Genomic DNA, 23742 nt, shown 5'->3' on the forward strand with positions numbered 1-23742 from the left:
ATCGTTGCACGTTCAGTTTCCAACGTTTTAACAACTTTTTTGAATCAATTTTAAAAATTACTTAACTTTCAACTCAACTTTAAAATATCATTTTTAAGAAAATTCGGGAAAACTGCTGGAAAAACGAAAAATTCTGGAAAAAATTTTCCACAAAAAAAAACTTTGAACCTTTAGCTTTCGTTTGAGCCCAATATCACCTGTGTAGATTCGATTTCCGCTACACAGAAATTCATCGAAGTTACCTCTGCATCTAAAACTCCAATTGGATCAACCAATGATAAACAAGGCATCAGAACAGTCGGAGCGTTTGCTGCGACTTAGCCCCGTACGACCCGTAATCCTATTTCGTCCGTAACCATATTACGTCCGTAGCCGTAATACGCCCGCAACCCTAATACGTCTACAACCCTCTAATGCGTCTGTTACCAAAATGCAAGTCAAGTTGGGCATGGTCAAATTTACTGAAAGTGTTTATTTTTAAAATTGCGCATAGCGCAATTACGAAAGCCCGTACGAAGTACCTTTCAAATAAAACCAACAATTTACGACATTATTTTAGAAACCCAAAATTTTTTGCTAACTTTCCATTGGGTATTCAATTACCTCTCAAATGAAACAAAAACTAGCAAAATCGGTTGAGATTTACTCGCTTTATGTGCAAAAAACACTTAGGACCGAGTAGCGGCCTTAGTCCAAGGGCCCAAATTTGAAACTTTTTTCGCCACGTTCTTTACGGTATTCAATTACCTTCCATAAAAAACTAAATCTGGCAAAATCGGATGAGATTTACTCGATTTATGTGGAAAAAACACTTAGGGCCGAGTAGCGGCCTTAGTCCAAGGGCCCAAATTTGAAACTTTTTTCGCCACGTTCTTTTCGGTATTCAATTACCTTCCATAAAAAACTAAATCTAGCAAAATCGGATGAGATTTACTCGATTTATGTGCAAAAAACACTTAGGGCCGAGTAACGACCTTTGAGCCCTCCCAACAAGCCCGCGTTGCATCTTACCCAAAAACAATGTTCAGCAACTTTGTTCTACTCGTCAATACCTTTCATTTGATATATCACAAGCAGCTATTGCGTGCGTATTTCGGTAGATATCGTCGAAAGACTGAGAAACACCTATAGGGCCCTAGCTCTGGAAGGGCCGACCCTACCATGTCCATTTTCGAACTTGACCTTACTTTTGTCGATACCAATCGGGGAAAAAAAGAATTTTGAAAAAAGGTTGAGATTTGCTCAAGCTAGAGGGGTCACGGACGGACGGACATTTTTTTTATTGCGGATTCGTTATCTATGAACATAACCAAATGCTTTGCCCTTACTGTCTGCTTCCAATTCGACGTGTTACAAACGGCATATTAATCTTATAAGCCCCCAGTACTTCGTACGGGGCTAAAAATTCACGCTTTTATACCAAAATACACCAAAATGTAGCTAGTGAGCCCTACTATAGGCATTTTAGAGACGCACACGTTCGACTTTTAAAAATGTCGAAAATCTTCGTGTGAGCGGTGTAGGAGACATTCTAAAACTAACGTTAAGTAGCTACAGCTACCATATTATAGTCCAGGTGCTTGTGTCATAAAAAACGGTTCCGCTCTCCGAAAATCTGTGAAAAAAGTCGATTTTCGAAGTAATGAAATTCTTACACAGTTGTTTGGCTGAAGGGATAGTGTTAGGGCCTCCAGTTGTTGTGTTGCTTACACAGATTTTGGTTTCCAATCGAATCGGCTAAATGAAAATCTCGACCAACGCAAAACAAGCGGATTGATGCAATCACCTGGATAACATAACATAAGTTTTACCTTTCTGATTTGTTTTGTTCCAATCATGCCAAATAAATTTCGACCTGTTCCGAGTCTTAGATTTTTCAGGCTAGGTGCATCTGAGAAATCCGAAATAAAGGAAATAGTCGCAATGACCACTCATTTTCACCACAACAACAAAGTCCGAAAATAAATAACAATTTCTCTTTGACAACAATATTTTCTTTTAATTTTTAATGATAAATTGAATCAAAAAGTCCAATGTGGAAATATATAACAAAAATTAGGCTTAACTTAAGCAAAAGATCGTGAACAGAGTTCATTATGAAATAAAATAAAATTCTGAATGAAAAATGAATGAGTTTTCCGTCTCGTCTTGTTTCATTATACATATTATAAAAATATTATTATCATCAGCAGAGTTCATCTTTAATTCAACGGTATATGCTCGGAAAACTTAGGAAGAGAGAAAACGTTTTATAGTCTTATGTGTGATATATTGATATTTAGCCAGCCATTGATACATTAAATACAATTGTTTCATTTATTTTTAATTTATAATTATTGGATGTCTTACTGAGAACATGGATGGTGGGGGTGGTGGTATATATGGATTAGTAAAATGCCTTTCGCTTAATACACAGCAAAATGTAATGGAACAATTTCATTGTTAATACAGATTAATACAGACAAAAAAATTTTAGCTGCCCAAAAAGTTGCACATTTTATGGTTTCATATTTACAACAAAATTTTTTTCTCTTAAAAATTAATTTATTTTCTTCTTTAAATTTATACTTGTCCATTGAAACATGTCTCCATGTTATTCAGAAGTAAAATGTTATTCATAGAGTTAAACAACGACTTCTTCTCTTCCCTCTGTCTCTCTTACTCCATCATTTTTCTTTATCATCTAAAAAGTTCTCTTTTTTTTTGTGTGTATACATTTATAATGTTTATCTAAAGAATATATTTTTACACTTTTTTCTCCTTTTGGTAATATTATAATAATCAATCAAATTGGAAAATGTAAATTAGATTTTTGTTTTGTTTATGCAAATAAGAAACAAACACGCACACACTGAAACGATCCGCTTAAATTGGCAGACCAATGTCGCGCAATACCTGATGTAAGCACGGATTTTTGGCGCATTCTCTGGGTCCGAGCAACGGTCCGGGCGATCCACGTAAAATCATCAATGCGGAACGAGCAGCTGACTGGCATTCCTTGTTGTGGCCACACACAGAGTCGGCGTCATTTAGATATTGGAAATCACAGGACGATTGTGACGTTCCCTGGAATCGGAGTGTTCGTGTAAAAATTGACGAATTATTATCGCTACTGGAGCGTTGGTTTCTTAACGACTTAGAAGAGCTATCGAGGAATAATGTAGCTCTAGCAGAGTTGTGAATCTCTCGGAAAATAGAGATCTTGAAGAGTAAAACTTACGAAGAGGTTGTAAAGAGGTTAAAGCTTTGAAAGAGCTTAAAGCTCACAGGTAGATGAAAACTCGAACAGACGGTAAAGTTCGCAAATAGATTAACGCGTTTAATGCATTAAATTGGAATGGGCAGAATTCTGACATTATTCTAAACCCTTCCAGCCCTTTCAATAGATTGCGTTAATGAGCTTAAAGCTCTTAAAAAAATGGTAAAACTTTGAATGAGCTTAAAGCTTTCAAATTGGTTATAATCCACAAAGAGGTTAAAGCTTTGAAAGAGCTTAAATTCAGATAGAGAATGCAACTCACACGTACAGTAACGTTCACAAATAGTTAAAAGTTTTCCAAAATATTGTATATCTCACAAGGAACTTAAAGCTTACAAAAATTTTAAAGCTCACAAAGAGGTTAAAGCTCGCAAACTGGTCAAAGCAAAGAGGTTGAAACCTCTCGGAAGGGTTAGTGATGTGAATGACTTATACAGTTCGCTGTATCCTTGTGCAGCTCTGGATGTTACTAAATCTATAGAGTAACAAGTTGTCAAAACTCTATAACATCAATAGAATGTGTAGCTTTCGAAAACTTATTTTTTGTGAATCAATGCCACTGAAACCTTGATTGAAAGTTGGGTAGAATAATATCAGACCCGTTCTCGTAAGGTATGTTCTACCGAATGAAACCTTTTTGAGTATGACGAGTTTTGTAAAAACGACAGCGATCGAATGGTTATCGAATCTATTACTTCATTTGTTGCAACATTCATTTTACTATAATAAGCCGACTGAAGGTACAGTCCATTATTTAATTTTGCCTTTGCTGTCATTGACAGTTGATATAGCCATAACTACAAAAGATTGCCAAAAATTGACTTACGCATAAATAGCAAATTTGATGTATGCCGCAGACAGGCAATAGCTCTTGCTGCATATCACCACTAAGCAAATCAACACCACGGCAACGTTTCTCCATCGATAGAATCAGTGGACATTGGCTCGGCGTAAGACCATTCGTTCTACCACTTGAAAAGCCTTCGTGCGGTTCGAAATGACCCGCACCCAGTTCCTCTTCGAATTCGCTAATGTCGTTGTAGTCGGGGAATGATTTAGTGGCCAACACACTCTTCTTCTTCTTCTTTTTATCCTCTTCGGGAACATCCTGAGCGCTGTTCTGGACATCCTGTACCACTTTTTCGTGGGTCGGTTCGATTGCATGACTAAAATTGAGAAAACCTTTTTCCTTCAAATTTTCTATTTTCGCTTTAATTTTTGTCGATGACTTACTGATTGTTGTCGAATTGAACCTTTTCCTTCTTGATTGCCACCCGTTTCTCTTTCTCCGCTTCAGTCTTTCGTTTTTCTTCGTCGATTTCATTTTGTCCTAAGTGTCGTTCGTTGTCAACCGATTGCTTAAGTTTATCGAGGGCTCGTCTCATCTTTTCCAAGCTGTAAGCTGTTGCCAGGCGGGATATGACGTGGTCCTTCAGTTTTTGAATTTCGTCGGGATTTGATGTACCTTCATGAGCACCAGTGTATTTCACCGTTTCGTCGATGATCAAGTCCTCGATATTTTTCAATTTCTGGTTCATGTTCTGAAGCTTCTCTTCGTCTAAACTGCTTGGTTTCGATACCTCATCGTGATGGCGAAAGTTTTTTATCGGATACTCGTCGTGCTGACTGTGGTGAGGATTACCGTACTTGCTCATAAACCAATCGTCCGATTTCTTTTTGCGATCTAGTCCGAAATACTTGTTCCACTGGATCGACTTTTTACCTCTCAAATCAGTCAAATCGCCGGGTATGATTTGGTCTTCTCTCAAAATTTCCAGATTACCTCGCTTCTTCTTGACCTCAATGGTTGATCGTTTCTTCTTTTTATCATCGTCATCGTCGTCTTCAAAATCGTCCTCCTCGTCTTCCTCGTGATCATGTTCGTGTTCATGGTCATGGTCGTGCTGTAAAGAAAATAATTCTTTCTGATAAGAGCTCTGGAAATCAAAGACAGATAGATTAACCTCATGGTCGTGATCACTATCATGGTACTCATCGTTGTCGTCATTGGAATGAACATCTTCTGGCTTATCTTTCTGATAATCGTCATAATGTTGCGACTGATCTTGGCGAGCTAAATTTTCATCGTCTCTCGATCGATCACTCTTCTTGTCGATTTTATGTGGCTTCGCCGTAGTTGTCGTACTAACCGATTTGGAAACTGCATCACCGCTGGACCGCTTCTTTTTCTCATCGATTACATCACTTCCGCCAAAAATCGCTTCCAAGTCACGTGCAACTTTTTCATTCGTTCCGGATATCTGTGCATCTTGCTTGGGATACGTTGACGATCGCTTTGCAACCGGAAACCGTTTCCGTCGTATTGCTGGCAACCACGGCAACACAAGGCGACGTTTTTCCGGCACAGGTCCCCAATACGACTGTGGTCCAATGTTGTGCTGTTTGTCATCGTCAAACAGTTCCTCTTCGATTTCATTTTCTTGCATTTGGTATTTTTCCCACAAACGGCGAAGATTATCCTTGTACGCCTCTTCACGTTCCAAATTGCGCTCGCGGTCAATCTCTTTCAGAAACTGGGCGGCTAGTTCCGGTTGACGGTTGTCGGATTCGCGTTCACGGAATACGCTTTGGTATGGGGTGTCTGGAACTGTTATGGCAAAGAATGGATGAGTTTTATGTCTATGAAAGTTATTCCAAGCGAAAGGTACAATTCAACAGAATTTCAACGGGAAAATAAACCTTTGAACTTGACCTATTGTTTGCATTGCATTCAAGCCATCAGACGAAAGTTTTTTTTTTATTTGCAAATAATGTTGAAGAAGGGAACATGTACAAATGCAAGTTACGCAATCTTGAACTTAATGTGAATTCGAGTTACATAATGCCGAACTTAATGTAAATAAACGAGCGTCATTACCCTCAATTCATTACTTACAATCGAATGGGTTTTTTCTTCTTTCAAATTGAGGAAATTTATCGTTATTACCTTTTATTTAAAATAAAGTTTTCCAAACGCCTCCGCAAATATTTCTCCACCACTTCATCGGAACAATTCCTAGTATAACCAGCTAGTAACAATACATTACATTATATTCAATTCATTCTCTTAACCTTTCCACAAGAGGTTTTTAAGGTTTATAAGAAGACGAAGAAAATACATTTATGCATCACGGTGCTAGCCTAACTCGAACTACCATAATAACCCTACATTGGTTGTAAGATGGGTGGAAAAGAGAAAATTTATTTATTTATGTGGAACATAAATTGATCATTGGTGGTGTGTGTATGCCATTGGAAGTGAAGCGGAAATTATTCGGCTAAAGTGAAAAAACAGAAATTTGCTAAAAATGCTTTCCACGCCGCCCACACCTATTCCGAAACTCTCGTCAGTTAACCTTTCATAAACGCAGAGTTAATGGTTTCGATTGAATTACTAAGTTATTGCTTCGTTTGTTGAAAGGAGCTTCTTTAGTTGCACTGTGCTATGTGCTTTCAAAGAAAACACTAACCAGTGCTCATTGCCGGATTTTCTCAACGTTGTTGATAGTAACAGATGACTTTTGCAAGGGCTTATTATTCGAAATATTTATTCTTAAATTGTTTAAAAATTCTTAAATTTAATTTGAAAATTCCTTAAAATTCTTTAAAAATTCTCAAAATCCTTATAGATTCTTGAAAAAATTCCGAATGTTAGGCCCTGCAGTGAAGTCTTTATAGAAATCTAAAACTTTTTTTAGAGTCTGTTCTCTAAACGAAATATTTTACGAAATAAAACCGAAGCAGAGACCAGATTTAGAACGGATCTATACAACGTCTAAAGAACAGAACATATTTTTAGGAAGTTAATTCTTAACATTCCATAAAATTTTCCTAAAGAATTTTACGGTATTTTTAAAGAATTAAATTCTTAGAAATATGCCCTGCTAAAGAATGAGTCAGCACGTTATTCATCTCAAAACATTTTTTTTTCACTTACTTCCCCGCTCCCGGAACATTGAACGCTTACGTTCATCAAATCCATTATAGTCTTCGTCATCAAATTCCGATTCATACGGTGATTGTTCTCTGTCATCATCGTCGCTACCTAAATAATTTGCTAACAATTTATTCAATTCTTGCTGCTTTATGTGTTCCAATTCAGCAGGATCTGTATTGAAAGTGATTTAATAAAAAAGAAAAAATTGTAATTTCAAGCGATGAAACACCCAGAATTGCTTACTTTCATTGTAGTATCCACTCTCGTCCGACAATGAATGTGCATTTTCAAGCTCCCTTAATGCTAGCTGTGCTTCTCTTCGGTGAAGTGCATCTACTGCTGATTGTAGCGAATGTGATTTATGTTGTGCCTGTGTCGTTACCGCCCATATTATGTGCAGTAATAGGCATAAACATGTTTTGGTCATAATTAGACCTGAAAAAAGGAAGAAAACGGACGCTAAGTAAAATGTCTTCTTTGATGTGTGTCACTCAATGCAAAAAATTAGAATTTTCTCAAAAGAGTTGTAAACGATAAAAATCTAGGGTAAAAAGGTCGGGTACGATCTCCCTTCATGTTATTTACGAGTCCCTGGCTTTGACTGTTTCTAGCACACATTTTGTGAGTGACTCCCTTTTATCGTTCAGTGCTTGTAATTGACAGAGGGTTCGTAACTAGGCTGTTTACCCTATCTCAACATCTTGATCGAAATTAAAGAAATTCTTGTTTTTAGCTCAACAACACCCCACAATTTTCATTAAAAATCCGCTTAGCAATTAATTCAAGAATTTATTCTCGGGAACAACTATCTGCATTTTTGATTGAACGGGGTGTATGTCGTATGTCTATTAATCTCATAAGAAGAAACCGTATTCTGCACACAAAACATCACCTTCCGTTTTACCTGTGAGGAAATTACGAGTGTAGATGTGGGCTGTGTGGGTGTTGTAATGGGTATTAATCAATAATTTAACTTATAGCTGCACATTATAAAGCAACCGTCTTGTTTTGTTGTTATTCATCGAAATGAAGATGTTACATATTGACATGGTATAAAAGATGATGATCTGGACAGTCTAACTGAGATATTTAATTGGGTTTGTGGGTGGTAAAAAGGTAACTTATTATAATGCGATAATTCATAGGAGCGTTACATCAAAATTAGTATTCTAAGATTTAATCATCAAATAGAGAAAGGGAGATTCTCTCATTTATATGCACGGTGGGGCTGAACGAACTTTTCATAGCTGAGTTAGGGGAGGCGTGTATTATCCAACGGCACATGTTGCAGGCGCAACCGCTGAGCCGTTTCTGAGAACTAGGAATATCGTCGCCTGGCTCCGCGGAAGTTGCTGGACCATTGTTTGAAACTGAAATCGGTAGGGGGACAAATTCTAAGAACAACCATGTAAAAATTATTGCTCTCGGTCATTTGGTCGCAGAGCAATAGAAGCTGAAAGTCGAAAATTCCACCTCTTCAAGGAGTGATGCCTCCTCGGCGAAGTTCCCGATCCAGCACTTTAATAGCGTTTCTAGACAAAGTTAATGTGCTCTTTCGAATAATAATTAAACAATTTTGAAATTGGTTTCTTTTGGTACATTTTCAGAAAAGTCACTTTTTTGCTACCCTCTGTGAACTTTGGCTACTCCCATACCTCGCCGGTTGGAATCCCATACCTCGCCGGTTGGAATATTTCAACACAACATACCTTGGTCAAGTTAGCCTGAAGTCCTACCTTCCAATGATACCAAATATGCCATATATGATGCTCAGTAAGAACTATTTATGATAAAGATTTTGCATCGAGGTCGGGCTACTAGCAAATTTAGGGTCATGGAAAACGAAATTGACAAATATTACAAATTATTGTCTTTGAGCTATGTCTAATCGCCTTACGTGAGTTATCCGTCCTGCTTATTTTGCCATAACAAACATAAGAATAGAAATTTCGTTTTCAATGACCCTAAATTTGCTAGTAGCCCGACCTCGATGCAAAATCTTTATCATAAATAGTTCTTGCTGAGCATCATATATGGCATATTTGGTATCATTGGAAAGGTAGGACTTCAGGCTAACTTTTAAAAGGTATGTTGTGTTGAAATATTTCAACCGGCAAGGTATGGAAGCAGCCAAAGTTCACCGAGGGTAGGAAAAAAGTGACTTTTCTGAAAATGTACCAAAAGAGACCACTTTCAAAAAAATTTGATTGCCATTCGAAAGAGCACATTAACTTTGTATAGAAACGCCATTAAAGTGCTGGATCGGGAACTTCGTCGAGGAGGCATCACTCCTTGAAGAGGTGGAATTTTCGACTTTCAGCTTCTATTGCTCTGCGACCAAATGACCGAGAGCAATAATTTTTACATGGTTGTTCTTAGAATTTGTCCCCCTACCGATTCCAGTTTCAAACAATGGTCCAGCAACTTCCGCGGAGCCAGGCGACGATATTCCTAGTTCTCAGAAACGGCTCAGCGGTTGCGCCCGCAACATGTGCCGTTGGATAGTACACGCCTGCCCTAACTCAGCTATGAAAAGAACCGAGATGGAAGTCGACATGTTTATTTAAAGTTCGTTCAGCCCCACCGTGATGAGAGATGGGAGCTTTGTTTAGTTGAGTTCATGGTCATCGAAGTGGAAAACAACTATGTCGATATCGACGACATAAATAAACGACGAGCTTTAGTTCATGCGATTGGATGGATGTTGATTGATGATTATTGATAGATTTCATCCACCGAATTTACTGAAATTTATCGAGAGTTTAGTGAATTTATTCGAAGCAAAAGTTCGATAAATTTTGGCAAATGAATTCGTTACGGCCGCAAACTAATAGAGAAATAATGTATTGACCTTGGTATTTATGAATGGTTTCGTGAATGATCCCTTTAACCTGTTACAGGCAGCAAGCGTATGACCATTATTATTTTCGAGTCTCTTACTTCCATCGATAAAAATAATTTTTAATCTGTTGATGTCAAATCTTGTACTTCAATTTTTTTAACGTTGATTTTACTATATAAAGGACCATATTACCCAGACATTGTCATTATTTTTGTCGTCGTTATCGACGTATGTGACAATTAATCCTCAATTTGTTCGTGGAGTAAACGTAAATCCATCCATACTTATATTGTAAAATTGGGCCTGTACATTGCCCTGAAGAGTTTGAATAGGGTGCATCTTCAAGAAGAATGACCCACGAGCACGAAATATATTTTGGAAAAATGCTTTTCCAATTTTTCACTAATTTTTCCAAAAAATATTTTTTTCTTCAACTTTTCCGATATTTCTACAGTCGGCGACTTTGAAATAAGTGACACATTTCGTTTCAGCTGTTGATTCACTCATACAAACTAAATATTTTACCTCTTTTTAACCAATTTATCACTGACACTTGCGTGTAACTATTTCACACGTTTAATCAAGTGTAAGCATTTTTGTGGGTGAGGTTATCAGCTGCAAAATAGTTGAAACAAAATGCTTCACTTATTCCAAAGTCGCCAACTGTATTTATCAAATTTTTCAAAAAGTATTTTTGGGTAAATTAAGGAAAATTAAAAAAAAAATCTGAAAATAGTCCCAATAGACATTTGCCTCCGATTAACAAATTTGACACGAAAAATAAACTCTGTTCATCCGATTTTTTGCAGCTTAAAACAGGAAATTTCATCCGACACACACGTCTGGTATAAAGGCCTCGGATAAAGCTTCTGGCTAAATTCGGCCGAATTAATAAATTATTATGAATTAGGAATATATAAGACGACTTTACAAAGACGTTTTACTAAGTGGAAACCGTCTCAGGAGACCCTAATCAAAGTGATGATAATTACTGCCTGTCTTAATAATCCCTCTCATTAAAGAAATATCCAATTTCCGAACGACGAATAGAATAACACATCACAAAAATGTTATTTTTAGACATTCACAAGGTTGAATTCGAGACAAGACGAATTTCCATCTCTCGGTGAAGAAATATTAATTTCCAAAGTGGTTGCGATGATTTTTGGGGCCGTCGAAAAGTAAAAAGAAAATTGTGCTGTTAGCGAGCGTATGGCCTCCTTATTGTATTTATTTCATCCGAAAATTCGATATCATCGCATGGCATTATCTTCGACTGATGTCGACCGGTAGGGATAACAATATAATCGTTACCGTGGTTTCATTTTCATATTTACTCATTAAGCATTGGCGTATTTATTCTATGAAATCGAATTCGCTTGACGATCGATTTTCTCTTTCGTCAAACACACACACAATGACTGAATCAACATGTCACAAAAAATCCTTCATTTTAATAATGAGCTTACGGTTTTGGCATTTATTCGATTCGGTTACGTAAAAATATTGATATCGGATGCTCTTCTGTCATAAATAAATCTGAAAATATCAAATTCAAAGAATTTGGCATATATACTACGATGTATGTGGCAGTATCTTTGTCACATTTTTACTGAATTTAAAAAACTACTCTCAAGAGGTGTAGTACCACTATTGTACGTGTTATACATTTCGCATTCGAATAAATAATACAATTTCGGTCTAAGGCACATAGAACTTGAAAAATATTTTTGTTGCAGATAAGATGTTCAAATTGCCTTTATTCCGTGTTTATCACGCAGTTTGACATTCTGTGAAATTTTAAGCAGAATTATCGAATCTGTTACTTCTATTGTTGAACAGGAGATACGTTGGATATAGTGTTGTATACAAAATCTTTTACTTCATTTGTTTAATCATTCATTTTTCTGTATAAGATGACACTATACACCTATACCTTATCGCTCATTTTCGGTGCCGTATCGATAACAGATGAGATTAAACTTAAATTTATCAAAAGTGGATGATTCTTCATTGGATTATTCTTTGACTTTGTGGTTTATTTAAGATAATTTGTAAGGGTTTAATGTTGTGTTAAGAGAGGAATTATTTACACCCTCATTTACACACACGTAATGATATCATTTATCAAATTTAAGAGGTATATCTTCTGTATTGCTGTGCCTATATGCTCGCCTATATGGTTCCCAGACAATTTTGTGTCACTGCTTTGCGAATACAAATGAAATAATCGAATGATTAAGTAGCCTTTAATTGCACTTATTTATCATAGCCATGAGGATATTTATCCACAACGAGCACAATGTGAATAGTAAAAAGAGCGGTACGGTTTCTAACAAAAATATCGGTCCAACACAAAAAGAGTCATAAAACTTTGCATGGATTGAATAGCGGCGGCTGATTGATTGATTATATTTGTATAGCTATCATTCGCCAGCAGGATGGATATTGTCAATTTTAATTCATCGCGTTATGATGACATGGGCGATGGCGATGAATGCATAAAAAACATTTAATTGAAATTTTTACGATTTTTTGTCTGGATAGAATACGTGGATGTTTGAACGATTTGAATGGTATTCAATCAAAATAAATAGATTTTAAATTGAAAATTTTTTTAGAGTCAGCCACCTGCTAAAATTGGTATAAATGTGAATTTAGAAATATCTATACCAAATAAGAATGTATTTTCAGATTGTCAACTTCTGATTGATACGTTTTGTTTTAGACAGACAAAGCATGAGAAGTTATCATTGAGAACATTATCTCTCACGAGATAGGAAGCCAATCAATTCACCTTAAAAAATTATTTTTTTAGCTCACTTTTAATATCACGCAATAAACGGCAACGTAGAAATGGATTTGCAAAAGTTGGTTTTGCTTCAAACCCCACTCCACCCCGTTGATAATTTTAATGTATTTCGCATCAGAACCTTATGTTCGTACATATGTCACAGACATAATTATGTCAGGTACGGTGAATAGAATGAAGACATAAGTCACAGCACTGCAGGGACTGTGCATAAGTCTTTCGCTGCATGTTTTAGATCGCTTCATCACAGTACAAGAAAAGTTTTCTTAGAAAACTAAGTGAGAAACTTTTTAAACAAACGAATATGCTATTGGCACGGGGTGCCAATAGTCTCTTTATAATACTGTGGCTAATGGCACCCGGTGCCAATAGTCTCTTCGTTAAACAAATTTCATGAGTTGAAACCACATTGACTTACATGTAATGTGTTTCTTAGACTTCGAAATAGTTGCATTGGCATTTACCAATACTCTCTCTAGCAAATAACCTTCGTTTTGACGCTGTCAGAACCATGTACTGTTGACTAATTTCTAATTTTACATGTAAAATGCATAAGTTATGTTGCATTTTTACCACGTTAATGAAAGTAGTTAGGTTGGTAGAGTGGGTATAGCATTTACATAGGAAACGGGCACATTTTGTACGGTTTTTACTTGACGAATTTCAGACTCACTTACTTGGCTTTCACTTCCTCGTCAAACGCTTCCTCCTTGTATGAATTTATGAATGGCCGCTTAAATATCCTACCTTATTCTACACGATATTTAGCGAATGCTATCTTATATAGGACTAATAGTCCTGGACTATTTAATGACTTTTCAAATCCAACAATTTATGGAGCCTATTTTGTACTTAGAAAATCCGTCAACATTTCTCCTTTCTCTTATTCATCAAACCGTAAATACCATTTGATGCAGAAAAGAGGATTTTCTCCGAAAGAAATTAATTTATTGCTCTGACAAATTAGATTCGTAATTGACGAATAAAATTCTATTAAGACCATCAAGCGACAATTTTGCTACGGTGATTTTCATTCAGCGTAACATTTTAGCAATTTCCTCTAGGTATATTGTCATATCCAAGGGACTTTCACGTAATTCAACGTGTTTTTTTAGTCTACTAATATTAGAGAAACTGTTGTTGGAGAGCTCGATATTTTAGTAAAATTTGTGGTAAATGATTTGGGAGTAAGTACCTGCCGTAGCTTTTTAATTTTTCTGCAGAAGCGCAGATGGCACTAGTACAATTATCAAGTCTGTTACTTCTTTTGATCTAATGATTTTGAAACATGATACTGCTGAAAAATCTTGTACTTCATTAGTTGTAACATGCATTTTGTTATATAAAGAGCACATTTTACAAAAAGTTCAACGCTGTTATTTGTCGTCGGTCGTCGCTGTCGTTACCATATGAAATGTGTATCCAAGGTGAATTTTCATGATAACTCCAAGGTTCTGAAAGAACAGGTTAAGACGAAGAAGAAGAAGAGTAACATTTGATTTCAAAAATAAAAAGTTTTCTTTCCGACTTTACTTTCACTCCCTCAATGCACACTAATTAAAAAGTTTTTCTTTTCTCTGAAAAGCCGTAAAAGCGTAAAATCAGAAGCCTAAATTGTTGGCTAAATGTTCAGTTTAATTCAGACACGTTTGATGATTGAATTAAATATATATTTTGAGAATATCGAAAAATACGTCAAGCATTCAACGTCGGCAGCGAACACGCAACACATTTATTATGTAATATGCCAAGCAATTTCGAAATTTCTTATCATTTCATTTATATAATCATTTGTGCGTTGTGTTCCACGTTATTCATCTACCGCCATATTCACCACCAGACTGACGATCACAAAGAATTTTCTGTAATTTCGTTATAAAAGTCCAAAGTACACTTGACATAATCTCATGAAAATGGGTAAAAGGATGGAAGATATGTCAATGGCACACATATAAATAGTTATAATCTGGTGGAAAATCATGTCCTCACTACGTTAAGTGTATAATTCCAGCAGAAAGGTTTGAAATTATTTTATTTTCGGGTTGATGAATGAATTTTTTGTCGGTAATAGTAATACTATCCTGCTGTGTGGACTCATATCGTTTGCATTTAAATTGCTTTTATGTAGAAATGAGAAGAGAATGCCGCGTGAAAATATGCTGTTGGAAGTGGTAAACAATAATTTCTTTTCATATGAGTTGGGGGTTAATTCTCTGTCAGAGTCAGTAAATGGTAGAGTTATTACCAACATTTCTTGGTATAATCTAATGAGTAGGTATTGCAGTTACTAAGCAATGGTTTTCACGAAAAAGGAAGTAGCTTTTCTCAACCAGTGCCGCTTTTAGCTTTTAGGCGCCATCTGGTAATTGGAAAATAGGCGCCAATTTAGTAAAGCTAAATTTTTTTAAGGACCTCGGGCGCCATTTTCTTATGCTCCACTTCGGGCGCCACGGGAATTTGCCCATTTGGCCCATATGGAAAAGGCGGCACTGTATCTCAACATTAAGAATGGGACGGGTGGTATAAAGGCAATTATTTTCTTGTGTGAATTCGTTTCCTTGCAACAACTGCTAAAGTGCTTACAATGAATAAAGCAACAGCGGATAAATAATAATTAACCCAACCGATCGATATGAAAATTAATTACTGCAACCTCAAGAAGTGAACGAAGAGAATAACAGTCATTTATGTCACCGAGTGATAAATGATTTCTCATTCTTTTTTAGATGTTGAGATTGTCATTCGAGACCGTAGGTTTAGTGTGACAATACACATCATGTACCAAAGAAGACATTTCTGCACCGATGCTGCGAAAAGTGAATCTTTTCATGCGTCATTTGGTTGGGTAACGTTCGAGTGGTCTCTTTTCTCTGTTTTCCTATATATTGTTCTTTGTCACTGAGTGGCGAAATGGATCTTCATATACACTTTCTGTCACTGAGTGACGAAATGGATTTTCGTATAATACTTTTTGTCACTTCTTTTGAACTATTAACCAAATTGACCAAATTTCGAAGCCCTTGCTTGAAGCCCCTTATCGAGCAACATATCTAAGCATCCGGCTATTGAGATATATAATCGTAGCGAACCAATTTTTGAAGTGTGCATAAAAGCAATCTACTTGATTGCTCATATCATTTTTCGTTCATTCATTGGTATAATAGAGGTCGCCAGCTTTTTGGCCAATAACAATCATTTCACGCACTAAAACTTCCAACAATAATGCCCCGTCAAAAATATCGACCATTGTCAATACAAACCATGCATGGACGAGTCAATTTTCTATATATTTTTGATTAAAATTCGGAAAGCGCATCCGGATGCATATTTTATTACTGCAATCCATAGATCTCATTTGCAGGAAGCTAGCGACATTGAGCTGCTCGCTTTGCTCGTTTGATAGAATCACATCTAGTAACAACACCATTTGTTAACTTGTTGCATAAATAACTATTGTCACCGAGTTGCATTCAACGGTTTTTTCTCAAAAAACCCAAGGAAAGTCTCTTATTTTGTCACTGAGTTGAGAAAGAGAATTCATGAACCATGGTAGGTATGGAACTAGATACTCACACAATTGACCCTTTTGTTTGGTAGGTTTATAGTACGAAGTTCCAGAGCAATGTAACTAATTATTACTGTTCTTACTAAGCTGTACATCATTCCATTCTGTATGGTTGCCATGGCAAAGGATTATTGAACAACGAGCGTAAATATTTTGCCGTTAGTACGTTGCTGGCCTCACACACATCGAATTTCTATTTGTTCTAAATGTTATGTTCTAAATAGAACACAAGAAATTCGATACATACGTTGCTTTGGGAAGCTGTGGTTAGATGTAGGAAATACGACATTTAATCCTCAATCAAGTACTAAAGGACTCGTTCAAGAACGATTTTTGTCAGGCCCACTTCGCCTTTTAGCACAAACACGCACGAAGCCTTTAAAAAGAGTTCATCCCTACTCTGTGAGTCTATTTACTTTCTATACAACCACTTCTGATTTAGTTGACGTCAAATGAAGTTTCTCGGTTGTAGTAGATAGTAGATTACGTCCTTGTTTGGAACATTTTATTTGTGAGTGTTGTTGCTCGGCTTCGCCTCGGATCACTAAATTTCACACTGGAAACATTACGTCTACTACATGCATCGAAAAGCGGACTCTTTATGGTTGAAGTACTTCTAATGTCATCTGCTATCGACAGTTTCTACAGTTATAGCCAATGAGGTCTTATTTTTGTTAAAACGAATGAAGTAATAGATTCGTAAAATACTTTTTCATCAAAGGCAGGGTTACGTCTGGGGATGCTTTACTTTAATTATAAGTATGGCTGCCGTCCATCAAAGTATAAAATAAAGAGTGGACGCCCTGTAGATTGAATTCGAAATAGTTACGAGAAAACAATGTAAATGAAACTTATATTTAATACAATCTCTATAGGCATAGTCAATGGAGCTTATGAATAAACAAGCTCCGTGAATTGGAAACACCCACAAATTGATTACATTAGAATAATTATGTCGAATAATTTCCATCTCGATTCCCATAGATTCAATTTTGCTTCGCTGAAGTAAAATGAAGTTAAATAATCAATTTATGTGTTCAGTGGAGAGGGTATGCACAGAGAAATAGAATTAACCCAATCGTAGAATCGGTCGATTTAAGTGGAAAATATTATTGCTCAGATTAAACAAATGCACAGAATGTTATGCAGCAAATTGATATTACAGTGTGCGTTGTGGAATGATGAATAACGTGATTCATGTCCTTGACCGTGAAATAAAATTGGGGGATGGATTTCGGATTACACTGCCGCTGATCTGATGTAAGGGTGTCATTTTTAATTGTTTCAATGCAGCTTAGTGCTTTATAATAGACTCATCCCTTCTGATGGAAAATTTAATTGAAAATTTTGCGTTTCGAAAATTAAGTACGAAGTCAGGTGCGGAGAGATCAGGTAAATAAAGATGATGAATTAATCGCATCCTTTCATCGTAGGTATATTTTCCCATCCACAGGAAATTGATATCGAACGATTGAATTTATAATTTGTCTTTGGCTGTGGAATATGACTTGCCAACAGGTTCGCCAAGGCGACCATGAACTTTACGTTTATTCTCGGAGCCATTTTGTCTCAATTTTATCGACATTTTTTCTTCTTTGAGAAACATTATATGCACACCAAGGGATTGATATAATTCCCGAGTTAAATTATGAAAATTTTGATAATTATTCCAATTACTTTCCAATTAAAATTAATTTTCTTTCGAATCAAACTTCTTATGTTTCCTTGCCGTGCACTAATTACATTGTGAAACTGCAAATATTTGTACACCATCGAACACAGTGAAATTGACGATAAAACCGCATGAAAATTTGTTTTCAAAGTGTGTATACGTTGTTCGATCCTTGTAATGAGAAAATGAAATTAACAAGACGACTGGCAAATTGATTATTTTATACGCAAAGTTAATTTTTATTTGTGAACGTGAACGTTTATGTAGGTACATAGCATAATCATACCGAATTCGCCGCTGGCGCTGTTAGGGAAAATTAACCGCGAAGAGGAAATTTTATCGGATGGGTGATTCAATAATTTACAAAAAAAAAAATGAAATTTAATCTTTGGAAACAGTGGAAGTCCACAAGTCATCGAATAGCCTTTAAAGTGGGTAAATTAAACGAGCACACCACTTACCAAAGAGAAAGGAATTTCTTTGTTTCCTATATGTTCTTCAACTTATCCGAAAAATTGTTTTATCTCTGTCTGCAATTTCGCAGCGATAACCACAAACAACAAAAATAAAATTCAATCACTTGAACCTGTTCACCTAACAGTTTGATTGCGATTGAATGCAAGGACCAGAGTTGTAGCACAGCAGACAACAATTGGAACGACACTGACACTTGTAGGAATATCGTTTCTTAGCGTTAAATTTTTGTCGATGGCAGAGCCTATTGCATTAACTTCGCACAACTGATGAGTTCAAGATGAAACGCTTTTTATATGGAAATGGAAAAATCGACCGAACGTATGGCATACAATCAATATGCGTGCGCCGTATGGTTTTCAATGAAAATGGGTAAATGGTCGGAAAAATGGATAAAGCGCAGGCCAGCGGAATCGAATATAGTGATGATAAATGTATGATGGATGGTTGGTAGGGATATTGTGCTTTCATTGAGACTGGTCGTGTATGTTTATTATGGAATGTTTCTTAATATTTTATAATGATCCGTGTTAACCCACCCATCATGTTGGCTATTGTTTTCCAGCTTTACATACACAACATTGTGCCATCGCGGCTACAGACAACACATAAATTGTAATATTCGACGTTTCACTGATAAAATTGAATTTCGACGACTGTAATTCTATATCTATTGCAATTTCAGAAATTTTCGAGAATTTTGCGACCTATTATTGTGGGATTGTGTGGGATGTTTGCAATTTGTGAATTAGGTATCTGCTCGAAACTACGCACCGATTTTTAAATATTGCACCAACCTTGAACTTAGTTTTCAGTACTTTGTACCTACAACTGATAATTTGCAAAATCCTCGAAGCTTTTCGTTCATTAAAGCACACAAAATACCTTCCAAGTTTGGGGGTAGATTTGATGTCAAATGCAGTCTCATCAAAAAATTGTAGGGAAATGAATGAAAGCAATTTTAGTTTAAATTGATTGGACTTACGAAATGTCCTTGCTTCAAATTTGCTGATAAATATGCGCCATTGACTAAGTATCAGAAGAAATTACAATTTCGGTGAAACGTACGCGTTTGTCAGACACCCCTCTTTTCAAAACAGCGTGCGTGATTTGTGAATGGGACCACACCTATCGTAAGAAAATAACAAAAATGTGAAACTTTGCATAGGTATAAAATGTGTAGTAGTAGGAAGCACTTTGCAACAAGTGTGGAAATTGTTTGCCGCGAGCGAGGGCAATTAAAACTGGTTATACCTGGAAGTCGATATAAATACCGTCTTTATTCGTGTAATATGATGCACTGATTGCAGAGTACATTTTATTAATTTCGCTGAGAAACTTAGTTTCCTCCGCGTAATAATGTAGTTGTTTCCCTCAGCAGAATATTTGGTTGTTTTTTGTGGAGTACACTGCAGGGTCGAGGGTAGTGTATATTATATAGTCGTTTGTTTACGCAATGCTTCGAGTTTGGTTTTTGCTTTTCATCACTGATGAATAGTCAGGCTGTATTTAATGAATTGACTACGAATCAAAATTACATCACAGAAAACACAAGTCCTTGTTAGAGTGAGTGAAATATACACTCTGTAAATGTAGTCAGATGAAGAGCAAAATAATGCTTGAAATATTGGGTACTAGACCAGAGAAGTAATTTCATACGAGGTACGTTGTTTACTCATCATGATACGAAATATGAAAATATCAAATTGTGTCCCTAGTGTAATATAACGTTTTACTTTACGAGCGATGTAAAGACGTTTCCCTAGGGAGTAAAAGGCCATTTAACATCCCTCGTAAAGTAATAATACATTACTGCTATAAGGCTGTATATAAGAGACGTGTACGTACACGAGCGCTTGCGCGAGTATTAGTACGAGTCTCTTATATACAGCCTTATATCAGTGAGGTATTTTATCGCAGTAGGCAAACATCTCTTTTTCTAGTGATTGCTTGCAAAACCTTTAGCTCTCTAGGGTAAATTTGTTTGTACGTCGTGTATATAGCGCACAATACACACACTCCGTATGCGATAAAAATGTTATGCACCTATGTCCAAACGTTTATTTTGACGAGTTGGATTAAGATCCGCGCCTTCGGCTTTGGATCACAATCACCAACTCGTCAAAATAAACATTTGGACATAGGTGCATAACATTTATTTCTCAAAATCGTGAGGTAAACTTAACTGTGCTGCACGAATGCAAAACTCTACCTTAAGTTTATGAATAAAATACCTTACTTAGCAATGGGGCAAATCACTTTCCCCATTGATAAGTAATAATGACTAGGGAGGAAAAGGCGAAAACATTAGTTGTGAGAATTAATTTAAAAATTCAGAAATCTTAGTCTCTCGCACATAAGAGCAATAATTTGGTTTCTTTTTTTACACAGCATTAGCACCACAGATTAAAAGCGAACAAAATTATTCTGATGATAACTTGCATTAAGAAATGGTGACGATATGAAGTTGCTTACATACTAAAAATACCCATATGATAATCGCCTCGGTTTATCTATATAGGGTGGATCGATTTTAAAATTTTAATCTGAAAAGCACTCAGTCGTTCCATAACCGCCCGAGTCATGTTATCCTTTTTCCAAAGTCAGTTTTTTATGTTTTAAGAGTGCGGCCCAAGCAATTGTTGATTTATCCATGTTTTTACTTGTATTTGTCAAACATTCATAGCGTGGAGAATATTTCCGGTGGATACGATGATCAAGGCCACAAAATATCGAGAACCGTCCAAAGTTTATGTTAGTATCACATTAAATCTGAAAACAAAAACTCTTTGTTGTGAGCACGACGCCCTTTCAAAATTCAAATTTTGATCTGAACGAAAATTTGATGGACTTTGCAACGACATCTCGGACTAAAAATGCAACGTAGGCGTAACGTCAAATATGTTTCGTTACATGTTTCGTTCATTCGTAATAGGTTTCTTCCAAGGCCGTTCAAAATGTCAATCGTCATCCACAGAGAAGCCAACACAACCTCACTTTGAAGTTTTAACGAACAAATTTGTTTAAGTTGCGGTTATGTTTGCTTCTATGGATGACGGTCGGTTGTTTTCGGCCTGTCAAAATTCGTTTTTACCGTACGATGGAAGAAACCTATTGAAGATGATCTATGATGATCGAATTAATCGTTATTTAATCCATAATTCTTTGGCGAATTCGAAGCAGAAGTATTTTTGCAAAGCTTTTAGGAAATGTCCTTTTCAATTATATTTCATTCTGAGGACAGCCTGTTGACAATTCTAGGAAGCTTATTAGTCGCACTAAGTGAATGTTTTGATTTCAGGAATGGATTGTACTGAAAGAGATTGAATCAGCTTTACCATTACTGTAACATAATTCTTCGTGAGGTCACTCTATTCGAATCCCTTTTGAAACTGAAAATTTTGAAGGGTCTATTGACGTCTTACCCATTGTCTCTAAAAAAATGCTTGGTCGGCATTCCCTAAACGTAAAATAAAAATATCGGATTTCAAGCAGTTATGGAACACTTTATGTCGATCCACCCTATCATATTATCAAAACGCATTCGGAATTTTTAAGAATAGTACATTATTTCCCGAGAGGTTTGTAGATGTAAATAAAAAACATAGCTAACGCCGACCCGTACGAAACACCTATTCGTATCAAAAGCCTTTAATGTGAAACTCTTACTTCATTTTCTTCTCTGCTGAAAAACTATTCTTCCTTTTAAATCACTTACATTATCCACTCTTTGCCTTGTTATCATATACAATTAAATTGCCGGAGGCAATATAGACAGCCCCGTACGAAGTCAAATTTCATAAATTCCTATTTAAACAGCTATATACCGCTATACTTACCTATATTTCACTGTAAATAAACATTTCACAGAGGAATATGCTATTATATAGCTCTATATGCCTGTATATAGCTCAATATAGCTGTATATAGGTATATATAGATGTCCATATATGGAATCCCTGAAACCCCTCACACTTAACACATTATTTCCATGTTAACAGAAACTCTCTAAGCATCATTTTTCCCACTTTATATCACTTTTTAATAAAATCCAATATGGCCGCCGGCAGCCATTTTGTTAGGAAACCGAAAATAGTACCGACGCTTTACATTCGTTAATACCTTTCAAACAAAAAAAAATTCATGAAATTCGGTCAAAATTTACTCGAGACACTTTTGACAATACACCACGTTCACTATACTTCCGAGTAGCCAGATAAGAGCTCACTCCAAGAGACCTAGCTCACGCTCCGGAGAACATAATTTCATAAAAAAAATTTTCCCTGATTGGTACGGTCAATACCTATCTAATAAAGCTAAAACAGACGAAATATGTTCAAATGTGGCCGACCTACAAGCAAAAACTGCTTGCCGCCCTGTGCCTGTTCCACACCAAGGGGTCTAACTCACGAGTCGGTCATCCGATTTCCATAAACTTTTTTTTTTGTCGATCGGTATTGTGAATACCTTTTATTTGACGTATCACTTACAAGTTTAACGTTTAAATGTCCGGAGATATCTTCGAAAAACCGTAAAGCACTTATTGGGCCACAGCTCGGGAGGGGTCGATCCAAAATCACTCATCTTCGAACTTAGCCTGTCTTTTGACATTACCAAACGGGAAAAAAAAAGAATTTTCAAAATCGGATGCGTTTTACTCAAGTTATCGTGCAGACGGACAGACGGACAGACGGACATTTATTTTTTCGCGGATTTGGCATCTTTAGACAACCACAATAGGTTTCCCCTTACTCAGGGAGTCCAATTCGACGTGTTACAAACGTATGCGTAAACCTATAAGACCCCAGTACTTCGTACGGGTCTAATTATTGCCAGGGTCAACGGTGTGCCTCCTGCGAAAATTTCATTAAAAAAATCGCAACAGAGTTAAAACGAATTCCTTATCGGTTTTTGCACAAAAGTTAGCTGTTTTAAATAGGTGACCGATAGCGGTCCTATTTAAACAAACAAATAAAAACGACGATCCATCCTAAATTCCATGCCTACATCCGTTTGTATAATAAATTTTGAGAACGAAAACACTTGAACTTAGTATTTCTATCAAGTTTTACCGTGTGGACGTGAACATGTTTCACGCAATGTTGTAAGGATACAGTCAAATTAAGGTGTTTTCATCAGATTTTCATCCTAATTTAAAGCAAATCGTGGTGCATATAAAGA

At 36.3% G+C, this 23742-nt stretch overlaps 1 protein-coding gene across 1 annotated transcript; it reads right to left on the reverse strand.

Annotated features, from left to right (window-relative positions):
• Positions 1-1978: 1978 nt before the first annotated feature.
• LOC119079330 (MATH and LRR domain-containing protein PFE0570w) lies at positions 1979-18843 on the reverse strand. Its single transcript, XM_037187127.1, has 7 exons — positions 18549-18843; positions 7440-7631; positions 7197-7367; positions 5224-5867; positions 4493-5163; positions 4086-4425; positions 1979-3066 (listed from the first exon to the last, which is right to left on the reverse strand). Exons 2-7 carry the CDS (start codon positions 7621-7623, stop codon positions 2866-2868), a joined length of 2211 nt encoding a protein of 736 aa, XP_037043022.1. The 5' UTR covers positions 7624-7631; positions 18549-18843; the 3' UTR covers positions 1979-2865.
• Positions 18844-23742: the final 4899 nt, after the last annotated feature.

Source organism: Bradysia coprophila, unplaced genomic scaffold (assembly GCF_014529535.1).
Source record: "Bradysia coprophila strain Holo2 unplaced genomic scaffold, BU_Bcop_v1 contig_324, whole genome shotgun sequence".
Taxonomy (NCBI): Eukaryota; Metazoa; Arthropoda; class Insecta; order Diptera; family Sciaridae; genus Bradysia; species Bradysia coprophila.